This window comes from Rattus norvegicus, chromosome 6 (assembly GCF_036323735.1).
Source record: "Rattus norvegicus strain BN/NHsdMcwi chromosome 6, GRCr8, whole genome shotgun sequence".
NCBI classification, from domain to species: Eukaryota; Metazoa; Chordata; class Mammalia; order Rodentia; family Muridae; genus Rattus; species Rattus norvegicus.
In genome coordinates this window covers 135,778,780-135,791,490 of record NC_086024.1, presented here as the reverse complement: position 1 = coordinate 135,791,490, position 12,711 = coordinate 135,778,780, and the positions used below count along the sequence as shown (strand labels likewise).

The window sequence follows — 12,711 nt, the reverse complement described above, 5'->3', positions numbered from 1 at the left end:
AGAGGAGCAGAGACAGTCTGTTGAGGCCACAAGACTTGTAGTTGTTGGTTTTGCTGGCAAAGGCTCACCTAGGTGGCTGGTCAGGAATAAATGTGAGTGCTCGGCCCATACCTGACAATGTCACACTTCCATTGTTCCCCTTCCGGGCAGAAGCTGCTCACACCCTCCCGGTACAGGAGGGCCCTCTGCTCCGTCAGTGCCCACACCACACTGTTCCGGGCTGTGATCTGGGACAGTGGGTAGGGACAGTCAACCTTCACGGCTCGGGCGCAGGGCCGATCCACGCTGAGACCTGTAGTGAGAGGGAGGAGCCCCAGACTCAGTAGCCACATGTCACACTCTACTTGGATCTGTGGTTTTCTTTTTTGGTACTTTTGCTATCTGTGGTCTTTTATAACAGATACCTTTTGAAGTACAACTGTTCAGGTAAAACCCCAGATTTATCATACTGCAAGGCTTGTGCAGAGTCAGAGCTCCAGGGAGCTTCCCTCACCTTCCCTTTGTGGCCTGTCAGTAATGTGTCATGGATCTAAATGACATCAAAGGCAACTACTGAGGGAGCAGGCTGGACGTAAATCCATGTAAATCCCATGTTCTGTAGCTTTGGCCAGCAAATAGGTCCTAGTAGTATAATCACCAGGTTATAAAGTACCAGCGGAGTTTGCAACTACGAGGACTCACCTACAGGACTTCTTTCTGTAAATTGGTGCCAACCACAGATTCTAATTCAGTAGGACAGGAAGGGGCAGGGTGATATGAAAACTGCTCTGGTGACTGCTGTGACACCATGGTTAGGAGGTCACCTGCTCCTTCCTTACATGTAGGTCCAAAGTATCCCCTTTCCGGCCATGACTAAAATCAAATGCCTGGGAAGCTGGATGTGCATGTGTGGATCAGAATAGCCTATTGCCACTGAAACACACAAGAGCTAAGCATGCTGAAGGCTAGAGCCCCACGCATGTCCATGAAGTTGGCAGTGCTGATGACCAGGTGACCTCCACACTGAGACAGAACCAGGTGGAGAACCACTCCTGGCTGATAGCTCACTCCAAAGATAAAGCCATGTTCTCAGAATCAGTATTAATGACTAGATCAATCTTCATGTAAATCCAATATGGCCTCTTGACAGAGCAAACAGAGCCCCTGCTCCCAAGGCCAATTCCCCCTGACAGTACACAGTGGCTCCCCCAAACCCCCACTGACAGTACACACACAGTGACTCATTACAGTGTATTTTTAATAAACGAGTCCCACTGTGCCAGGTCTAGCAGCTAAAAGTTTCCCTAAGGGCAGTTTTCTAGGACAAGTCAATCTGCCATTTACAGCAAATTAGTTCTTGTTGTTTTTCTCCCAATTCACATGTAAATACGTGTACAGGTGCTGGGCTTTGACCTAGCTGAGAAAAGGGAGATGTCTGTCAAGTCATGGCTGTCCTTCCGTGCCTGGATACACAGGGTATGCAAAGGGCACAGGCAGCAGCAGCAGTATCAGGCTCTGCCCACACAGCACCCTGCCCTGCACTCAATCATCTATTCATTCCTGTTCAGACCAGTCTGTGTCAGGGGACTTGCTCTTTCTTAACTTGGTTTTCTGTCTCTGCATCCTATGCAGAATGTGACTAGCTGCAGATTCAGCAAGTGACAAGGACTACCTGTCTGAAGGTACAGATCTCCATTGGTCCTGATGATCCAGGCTGTGTCATCACTCAGGGTCACAAACACAGCCTGGGGCAGAGCCTCGTACCAGTGTCGCTTCCCCTTGATGGTGACTTTGCCACAAGCAAAAGCACGGTTAGATTTCTGTTCAATCTTCCAGAGAAGAGCCCCTAGAAGAAAAAAATTCTACTCAGTGCTCAGCAAACATGAGATCCACCTACACAAATGCTCCATTCTCGGCCCTGCAAGGAATAGCTTTCTAAAATACATCTTGTTGCTTCCAACTCAGGAATAACCCACCATGCCAGAGTTTAAACCCACCAGCTGTATGCTGTTGGACAACACATGAAATGTGTCCAACTCACTTCTCTCAACTGAAAAGTGGGTTATTTCCACCGTCTGGGACTGATCTAAAGGCTAGATGTAAGAAGAAATCCACTACATAGCACAGATTGGGCAAGAGGCCGTCACTCATGTCAGGGGAGAGAAGTGACATTTCATTAGGTATGTGCTCACTGATGCATGAAGCACAATTAGTGCCAAACACTAACCTTGGACTCAAAGGGAAGGGCCTTTTCTGGATCACTTATGTGTATCTGAGTTGGGTCGGCATGCTTTCATTCAAAAGAATTCTGAGGAATAGATAAATGAAGTGAGAAGGGTGGGCAGCAGGCCAGAGGCACTGCGGGCGGAGGCTATGGCATTAGGCCAGGTGAGGAATACCAAGGAATGAATGAGCTGAGCCACCACAGCCACGGAGGGGTCATGCACACAGCTTTCTTCCCTGCCCTGCAACACCACAGGGCCTGAGGCATCATCCAAAGATGTGTGGGTCTCAGCTGAGAAAAAACGATCTCACAGAGACAGACAGCTCCAAAGACAGCAACCAAAGAATGGTTGGGAAAATAAAAATAATTACTACAATCAACAGAGAATCAACACTTCTAAATGGCTAGGAGGATGAGCCTAAAAGTATGTGACAGAAACAGGAAAAAAAAATGAAGACATACAATTACATGAGGCCAGCTAATGGCTATTATCTCTCCCAGTCTCCAGGGGAAAAATAAGTGCCAAGTAGACAGTGAACGAAAAGAGCAAACAACCAATAAACTTGAATACTTTAACAAGAATGCCCTTTCTTTTGCCTCCCCTCCATGCTTCTCCTCCACTGCTTCAGAAGAGCTAAACACATATCCAGCATTAGGAAAATGCAAATGAAGCATGGTGGGTTTATGCCTGTAATTCCAGCTCTTGGGAGGCTGAGGCAGGAGGACCCTTTGAGGCCAGCCAGAACTCCACAGTGAATTCAAGGTCAGCCTATGCTGTTTAGCCGGCCATGTCTAAAAACAAAACAACAGAAATAAAACCACTAACGAGTGGATAAGTCTCTACAGATAAGGGAGTTATCTCAGCCTAGCAGAACTGTATTGAAAAGAGTCTCTGGGGCTCAACAATGCACAGGAGTGGGAGGACCTTCGGTACTGTAGTCAGGGAAAGTGTGTGTTTCTGGAGCACATCCAGCACACGTCCACGGGTCTGTCTCCACTACCTCAGCTGCTTGACAGCAACACTGACAAACAGAAATACATGTCATTTCTATGAGGATGTAATGTTCCAACATGAGGAGAAAAAAAACCCTCAAAACTCAAATTGTTTGTATAGCTTACAAAAATATGTTCCTTGTGCTATTACTGCATCAATAAAGTAATAATAAAAACAAAAACAAAAAAAATCAAGCAAGTATGCTGAACACCCATGGCCCTAACGGTGTCAAAGGAAGCATTCATGGTCTTTACAGTATCCAGCTAAGTTGGCAGAAAGGCCGATCTGTTGACACTTTGCTGTTGCCAGAGAGTGCCCTGGGAGCTGGGAGCAGTGTTGGGGGTTGGGAAGTGGGAGCTGGGAGGCGAACCTGAAGGAGAGACTGCCATCTGCTGGACAGCATCTTCAAACCTCTGCCAGCGCAGCCCCGCACCAGGCAGGGCACTGCAGAACAGGCCACCTTTGTAGTCCAGGCACCAGATAAACTTTTCCGAGACCGCCAAGCTGAGGATGCCATAGCCAGGACCTGAGTAGCCCATCCAGCTCTCTGCAAACTAACAAGGACAGAGGCCAGTGAGTTCTGTGGCAGGGGACACTGCTGCCTTCATCACACTGTTACCAACAAGACAAGCGGGCAGGATATGAAAATCAAAGGATCATTGCGAAGCCTTGCCTACCCCTGCTCTCCTTGGATCCAGTCCCAGAAACATTGTGGAATAGGAGCTGTGGTCCTTGTGCAAGATCCTGTAGCATCCCTGGATAACTTTCTCACGGCATAGTACCCTTCTAAGTAACGCTCGAAGGTGTATCCAACCATTGTCAAAACAAGACATCGTCACCTCACAAGCCCACACTCAAGAGCCATACAACTGAGTTACACCCCTCCCACAGAAAAAGTTTGCAAAAGAAAACATAACATTTTTTTTTTGGTTCTTTTTTTCAGAGCTGGGGACCGAACCCAGGGCCTTGCGCTTCCTAGGCAAGCGCTCTACCACTGAGCTAAATCCCCAACCCCAAAACATAACATTTAAAGTAAGTTTATGATTTTACATTGAGCTATGATTATAGCTATCCTGGTGCATATGCCCTGCACAGGATACAGGTCACATAGGCTGGTAGAGCCTGACATCATATCAAAGGAGACCTGGCTTTATTCTATGCAGACCTTACTTTATACAAGGAGGTGTACTCATCAACATACGTGTGTAAATCAACTTTCTGTACACTTATGACAGATACACTCTGGGAACAGCATTGCCACCGTCTGCATTAGTTTTTCAATCCCTGTTTGAACCTTTGGACTCCTGGCCTGTTGTATGGGGACAGCTGGGGGAGTGCGAATGAAATACTGTCTGAATTTTGCATACTAAAGCTTTGTTGCTATTTTTGTCATCTGTATTACATGTATTTAATGTAACCATGTGCATGTACACACACATACATAGCACATGTGTGGCAGTCAGAAGACAACTGTGAAATCTACCATATGGGTCCCAGAGATGACACTGAGGTCTCTGTGGGTTTGGTTTGACGCCAAACCCACTGACCTGTCATGCTGGCCCCATAGGATTTGTTTAAACGTCAAAGTTAAATAAAGGTTTCCTTTAGACGTACGTGTACAGATAGCTAATATGGAAGCTAGTGTTATGAAAGAGAAAGGTTTCTACCTTTTCTCCACCTGGCTTTGTTCACCACAGCAAACTTTTCTCTTAGCCTTGCCTTCAAAAACCAACCAACTAGCCAACATTTCTCAGCTTTTCTGCTATTTGGAGCAAGACCAAGTACAGCAAAGCTTGGTAGACAACTTCAGAGCTCCAGGATCCTTTTCCATGGGTGAGGGCTTTCTTAAGCCAAAGTCCTAAGATAACCAACAGATGTGATCTGCCGGATAACTCTGTCAGATGATTATACTGCTGAGGCTTCCCATAGCTCTGCATGCGGCCCAACACCCTATCCCAGCCCCATTCAACTGAAAGTCTGAGCATGCACCTGGCTTCCCCGACAGACACGTGGAGTCACAGCTGGCTGCCACTTGCACTGAGCTCCCAGCATGAACACACATTGTCAGTTAAGAGCACTTAGGAAGCAATGCACCGAAAAGGTGAACGAAGAATGCTGAACAAGCTGCCCAAGTTCTGGCCCATTCGTTCTGAGATAGAACAGGAAGAATGGGGGAGGATGCGGGGCCGTTCTGATCTTTACTTGTAGAGTGACCTGGGGCACACACTGCTTTACTCTGCTGGAGCTCGGCTTCCTCCTCCGTCTAACGGGGGCAACCGCACTTGTGTCCTAGTTTGTTTGTTTAAAGATTTATTTATTTAATTTACGATTACACGGTCACTGTCCTCAGACACATCAGAAGAGGACATTGGATCCCATTGCAGATGGTTGTGAGCCACCATGTGGTTGCTGGGAACTGAACTCAGGAAGGAACTCTGGAAGAGCAGTCAGTGCTCTCAACTGCTGAGCCATCTCTCCAGCCCCTAGCTTGTTTCTAAAGAAGTGACTTCAGTGTGTGAAGTGCTCAGCCCAGAGCTGCACACAGTGCAAGCTGGTAAGCCTCACATGCTCTCAGCACTGACGGTGCAGTGGTAGGCTTCACATCGGCTACTAGGGAATATGCTGGTACATGGCTAGCTCTATTTGCTAAGGCTTACATGCCAAAGAAAATAAATACTTAAACATCAATTTTAGGGCTGGGCAGGGTGGCATGAGACTTTAATGCCAGCACTTAGAAGGCAGAAGCAGGTGGAACTCTGAGTCCAAGGCCAGTCTAGTCTACAGAATGAGTTACAGACCCTGTTTTTAAAAGTAATTTTAAATATAAAACTCCCAAGAACAATAAATTACACTAGCTTTGAGGCCTCACAGCAGACTGGGGGCTTTACTCTGCAGTGTGCCCTGGGCACTACGAGGATACTGCAGAGACAGCATCTCTGGAAAGGCCCTGATTCAGACCGATGCTCTTAGGAGTTAACAGACTGTGGGGAAGGCAGGAACTAACCACCTCCTCTGTGCTCAGAGCAAACAGTCCTTTGCACAGTGGCCTTCCAATGACCTCAGGCTACCTCAAGTGCCCACAATGGAGCTGAACGGGATCAGAAGTAATATAGTTCAAATGGTTCAGAGTCCCTGAATTGGAAATTCCCCCAAACCCAGACTTCAAAGCTGTGACTCTGCAGTACTACGCTCTCCATAAGAAGGAAAATGACTGAGTCTGCCATGGATGTTCTTTAAAGGAAAAGCAGTCGCCGCCACAACCGCCACACCAGTTATGCTTCCTGCATCAGCACACAGACCTGATCTGCCTTGAGCAGTGAGGTTTCCTCAGCACCTGGTTGGCTCAGGTCCTGCAGAGAACGACCAGCTCCAAGCTCTGTGACACTCGTCTCTGAGGATGAAGATGGGAGTCTGTGGGCGTAAATGTCTTCCTCATCACTGGATGTCACTGCCTGATCCTGGAAGGGTTGGTCCAGCCAATGTGCATGGGTGTTGGCCACCAAGGCAGAGGTAAGAGGAGTCACCTGTCCTTTCACATTTCCCATGTCACATTCAAAAGCAGGTGCTTCCTTCTGACTATCAGTTAGTAAATGCCAAGGATTTGAGCTCAGGTGGCTAGGGACCTCTGCCTGGGTCAGGATGTCTGCTTCTGGGCTGGCCTCCTCAGTGCTGACCTCATAACCTTCGATCTCAGGCAGCCACTGCTCAGCACCTGGGGGCCAGCTGAGGCTGGCAGGTAGCATACTTGAGTCCAGAAGTGGGGCTTCAGAAAAAGTGCTCTGGGGGTCACTGAACTCCATGGTGTCCACCTCCTGCTGCTCAGCAGAGCTGTTCTGTTCTTGCAGGCATAACTCTGTGTGTATTGCTGCATCAGCAGCAGGCCCAGGCTTCTCTTCAAGCTCTGAGGTGACGTCAGCATCTCCCTCATCCTCCCCTGGCTGCAAGGGTAAAGTCAACACTCCTTTGAGCAGGTCTGTGTCCTGTGTGTGGTCACACTGGGAAGCTTCCTTTCTAGGGCTATTTTCTTCATCCACTGGACTGGGGGTAGACCCAGGCACCTCCAGGTCATGGAGTGTTTGAGGGCCATTGTTGTCCTGTATGATCCCATCCAACTCACCACTGGGGCTGATCTCCTGGTCTGGCGGCTCTGTGCTCAACTGATCCACACTACTGCCGCTCAGAACACTTGAGGCCAAGGACACAAGGTCTGTGCTCAAGGACTGGGGGCTGTCAGCAGGGAGCTCGGAGCAGGGAGTTGACTCGAGGGAACTGTGGCAGGTGCTCTTGCTTCCGCCTTCTAATTTGAAATGAGAACACTCAAAGTAAGGCACGATCTACAGAAACAACTGAACTGAAAAGGCATCTGGCTAAGGAAAACATTACTGCAATGAAGGATATTTAGTTGAGTATAAATTAATCTTCATAGTCCCAGACTTGGTTGGGGAATAGAATTAGGAAGCTTATGAGTTTAGAGCTGGTCTGAGCTACATAGGAAGTGGACATTTCCCTGGACACCGATCTCAGTAGTGAACTGCTGGGAACGTGGAGCAGGAACTGAGGGTATGGTACAGGCCAACCTTGAAACTTGTCAAAACGCACGTGCTCACTAACGCTGCTGTCAACGCTGTGCAGCCTTTAGCTGCAGGCCTTAATAAGCTCCAAGGAGCGAAGCACTTAAAAAGTTCTATGTGGCCTGGGCGGTGGTGCACACCTTCAATCCCAGCACTTGGGAGCCAGAGGCAGATCTGTGTGAGTTCTGGGATAGCCAGGGTTACACAGATATCTACCTCAGAAAAAGAAAAAAAAAAGTTCTATGCTAAATCCCGTATCTGGTAACATGTCAACACAACTTGTAAGATACAAATACAGCTGCATAAATCCCTGTTTCAATGACTGTCCCACGTGTTTGCAGTGTCGCTGGTCTAATGAGTGGTATACATGGTAAGCCAACATCTTATATTAAGTATTACCTTAAATATTAAAGAGCAAGATCCAGACCCTTCAATCAGAGCCTAAGCATGTGGATAAATGCCTGCCCTACCGAGATGCTCATGAGTGAGTATGCACTGTTACTGTGCGGGGAGGAGTGCATTCAGTGTGTGAAGTCCTGTCTGCCAAGAGCAGCAAGCACCCCTTGGGTGAGAAGCATCACCCCTTGATGTGCACATCCCCAAAGGCTCTGGCCAGGGTACTGTACATGCTATGGGAGTAAGTGCGCGATTGCCCACGGACAGTACCTGGCTTGCGCTTCCTCCTCCTCTTCTTCACTTTGATAGGTTTCACAATAAGCTCCTGGTCAAAGTCTTCAGAGCTGATGACACTGAATCTCTGTGAGGATGGCTGACCACTGTGGCCCAGCTCAGGGGCAGCCTGAGATCCAGGCGGCAGCAGCCCGGAGCCACTGTCCGTGGAATTGAATGAACTGCTCCTGCTCCGCTGCTCACTGGCCACGGAGCTGGCCACAGAAGAGCCTCGAAGCCGTGCCTCGCACACAGTGCCTCCCAGGGACTTCTCCAGATGCTGTCCATGGACCTGCTCAGAGCATCGTGCCATCTCTGGACTGTCTCTCACTGAGAAAGAAGACATTGGTTTACTGCGGGCTCTTTGGGAGACGGCAAGGTATAGCACTTAGCCTGGCAGCCTGGGCACTGGCAGCCACGAAACACCCAGCTTCATCCTGCTAAAAACCCAAGCAATTCCAAATTCTCCAAACCCAGAGAAACTCAAAGGATTAGACAGGAGATTCCAGGGGACTTTGTGTTCAAGGAAGCTCACATAGTTAAGATCAGTAAGACAATTCACTGTAATTGTCTTCTGCAAACATCACCAGCAACAGGATACCACCAAATCTAAAGCACTTCTCATTTTAATTTTATAAACTTTTATAAATGTTTATATATCAAGAAGGGTATAGTTAAATTCCCTATTTACACTATGCCTTTACTATACCTTGATATTATCTAAGAGGTATTTAAAAATGCATGTGTCTTCTAATTAAATTCCTTGAAAGCCAAGGAGAAGATGTGAATTTCCCACTAGAATGGGCTCACAGCAGAGGACATGAGGAGGCCAGTGTGGATGCAGGCAGAGAGCAGGGTGAAGCCCAGTGTGGGACGTGAGACCCTGAGTTAAAGAGCCAGTAAAGTCCCACTGCAGCGGCCCCTCCCTCCCTTCAACAAAGCACTGAGGTGTCCAGGGCCAGAGCTCCCAGTTTCAACACCTCAACCGAAACTACTGTGCACTTTGACCAAGCACCTCTGGGGTGCTATGCACTGCACAAGGTGCTGGGTGACAGCCATCAAGAAATTTATTTCATGGACTCTTATCCTTGAGGCACAAACATTCTCCTGGGGATGTCACTGGGCTGACTGTGGGTGCCTGAGTATACACTAGTGAGGAGACAATGGGAGTGCTAGGTCTAAAGTTGTACCATGCTATGTGGAACTCGAGCAAAATGTAACTTCCAAAATTAAAATTAAGCAACATTTAAAATTCAAATTATTAGTAGCACTCACCATTTGAAGTACCTCAGACCACAGATGGCCAGTGACACCTAACAGACAGTGCCCACCTGAAGCCGTCAGCCCTGCTGATAAAGTTCTCCCGTGCAGCAGTGCCAGGTCACTGCTCTCTCCGTGAGCTCCACTGGGCCTTCTTCTACAGCTCATAAATCTTACATGCACTTCTTATAAGAATCCTGGTTTTGGGGGTTGGGGATTTAGCTCAGCGGTAGAGCGCTTGCCTAGCAAGCGCAAGGCCCTGGGTTCGGTCCCCAGCTCCGAAAAAAAGAAAAGAAAAAAAAAAAGAATCCTGGTTTTGGACTGTTCACCCCGACAACCCCCCCCCCCCCTCTGTTTGGGAAGGTAAGTGGTAATGGTAGGGAAAGGCTGTCATGCTGGCATCACCCCACAAGCAAGCTCAGCATCAAGCCGCAGCCACACCAAGCTGTTGAAACACTGGTCTGGTTCTTCGCTCACCAGCTGTCATACAGTGTGTGCTTAACACGTGCAAGGGCTAGGGCCGAACCCCAGCCCTGCAAAACCAACCGACCACGACAAGGCACAACGAGAGCCTGCTTCTGTGGCAGGTACCTGTGATCCTAGTGCTTGGGAGGCTAAGTCAGAAGGAATGCAACTTTGGGCCAGCCTGGGCTAAAAGATCCTGTCTAAATCAAAACAAATAAACAAAAACCATTACGGTTTGTATGAACCATAAAATATCCAAATCACAGGAGAAAATAACAACCCCAAAGGACAGTCTGTCTAGGGCAAGAGATGTATAGTAATTACAAATGTCATTGTTTTAAAACTGCACGAACCTAGGCCTCAGAGACATTAACCACACAGTGTCTCAGATAAGGCACCTGGATGAGTCAAGTGGTTTCTGATTTCTCCTTCCCATTCACCCAACCATCCATCTTCACACCCACAGGAAGCTCTACCACCATGAGACTGCCTAACACATCATAAAGCAAGTCACCTCCATGACAAGCAAGCCTCTAAATACCTCCTTGCTTAAGCAAACGCCAATGACGGAACTTTTATGGGTTCTTCAAGACAGGGCCTCTCTGGGTAGCCCTGGCTGTCCTGGATCTGCCTCCCTGATGCCAGGGTTAAAGGTGCACACGCAGCACTGCACCTGACTAAAAGCACACTTTCCTTACCCTAAGCAGGACAGACATTCTATCTAGAGAGCACAGGACTTACAGCACACACAGCACACTTGGCAGTTAATACAAACCTATGGATGCGAGTCCTTCAGGTCTGCTTGAAATCCTTATAATGTTCCTATCTCCCTTTAGGAAAAATATTTCATTTTCTGTGCAGGAAACAGACACAATATCACCCAGTCCTTCCAAACCAGCAACTGTGGCCTGTCAAAACAAACAAACATGCAACCAGGCAATAAACCATCAAATAATTGTAATTATTGGATTTTGTCATGGCAGTTCCTGGGAAACTCATAGAAGCAATTCAACCCTCAGCTGGACAGTATTCAAGATGTGGAACCTAGAGTCACGCGCATAACTTAGCAGTGAGATGCCATGATGGCTTGTGCACCCTCTCCCACCTCTCAGCCACTGCCATCCCCCTTCTTATGACATGAAGCTCACATTCTCTGTTAGGGAGGGGTTCTGGCCACTCTGAACCACCAGTCATCCTGCCCATGCTGTGCCTCACCGAAATGGAGTGTGTCAGGCCAAAGGCCAGCCCTGTTCATCAACCTATGCAGGTAACACAGTTTTTTCTCTATGCTGAGCTTCCTTTCCTACTCTACTCACTAGGCAGGCTCCGCCTTAGGAAGTGCCACTTGAACACTGTCATCCTGAGTGATTAACAGCGTAGGCTATAAACCTGTGTCCTGTGTCTCCTGTGCTACAAACCTGGACAGACTAGGAACGATCCATACACCACCCAACAAGTGTCCCTACTGTGTGCTTTCCTACAGGAGACTAGGAAAGCCTTGAAGCCCAAGGCTCTTGAATTGAAAGCAGGGAGGGAAATGGTCCCTCGCTAAAAGCAGATGGTACAACATACGGCTATGCTGGGTCCACACTAAAGCAACAGTTCTCGCTGTGCAGCTGACAGTGTGCACAGGAGATTAGTTCACTGCAGAAGACACGGAGCCTAGGGCCTCTGCTAATTTTCAGATAGCCCTGACAGAAAGCTGGAAACATGACATTAGATTCCAAAAGCTGCCAATCATGGTACTTCACAGAGGTGCAGACAGCGTCTGTTCACAGACACACTGTCTCCATTTCCCTGCCTAGGAAGTTAATTACACCTACACTGAGAGGCGCAGGTGAAGTGCTCAGATGAAAAGCTGATGCAGTTACAACATGTCTTAAAGCCAATAATTAACAAGCTCCCCAGAAACCCAGGAGAAAAGTTAAGTCACCCACAATGGGAGAAACTAAAGAAACAAATGCAGGGCTAGAAGGTGACCCCTAATCCAGAACCACTGCGCCCCACTCAGGCAGCTCTGAGACTTCCGGGGCCAAGTTACCTCTATACCAAAAGTGTTACCAAGCATGGCCAGTAACTAGAGAGGTGTCAGTGGGAGCAGATAGTTTGGTTCTCTGGGGACACTCTCTCTAGAGATGCTGTGCCACAGGCACACGGAGCTCATGTGGAGGCAAGAGAGCCTGGCCTGGATTCTGGAGGTAAAGAGTCGTGAGTAGGGCAGGCCAGAAGTTCTGATCTTAGCTTTGTTTAAAGTCCAAAATCAGCTTCTGGGAGTGATCTGTTTTCTACCATGATTTAATGGTACTGGAAAGTTGCCAAGATACAACAGTTAGTTTCTAAAAAGAAAGTTGGGGGTTGGGAATTTAGCTCAGTGGTAGAGCTCTTGCCTAGCAAGCACAAGGCCCTGGGTTTGGTCCTCAGCTCCGGGAAAAAAAAAAAAATTAAAAAGAAAGTTGGGGGGGGGCAAAATAATATGTCTGCCTTTGGATAAGAAGCGAAGGGGAAAAACGAAACAAAACAAAAACAAAAAATGGGAGAGCGCAGTGGAC

The 12,711-nt window shown here is 48.0% G+C and overlaps 1 protein-coding gene across 11 annotated transcripts in view; it reads right to left on the bottom strand.

Moving 5' to 3' along the window:
- Tecpr2 (tectonin beta-propeller repeat containing 2) overlaps nt 1-12,711 on the bottom strand; it is a 102,423-nt gene that overhangs the window by 31,697 nt on the left and 58,015 nt on the right. For 8 of the 11 annotated variants that reach the window (XM_063262024.1, XM_006240620.4, XM_039113381.2 and 5 more), the window contains 6 exons: nt 10,938-11,070; nt 8,435-8,767; nt 6,497-7,494; nt 3,568-3,751; nt 1,652-1,825; nt 112-292 (listed from right to left, as the gene is read on the bottom strand). In XM_063262024.1, the coding sequence (XP_063118094.1) occupies nt 112-292; nt 1,652-1,825; nt 3,568-3,751; nt 6,497-7,494; nt 8,435-8,767; nt 10,938-11,070 (2,003 nt within the window). Of the gene's footprint in view, nt 1-111; nt 293-1,651; nt 1,826-2,206; nt 2,288-3,567; nt 3,752-6,496; nt 7,495-8,434; nt 8,768-10,937; nt 11,071-12,711 lie in introns of those variants that run through there. The other 3 variants (XR_010052098.1, XM_039113383.2, XM_063262025.1) reach the window with 3 other exon arrangements.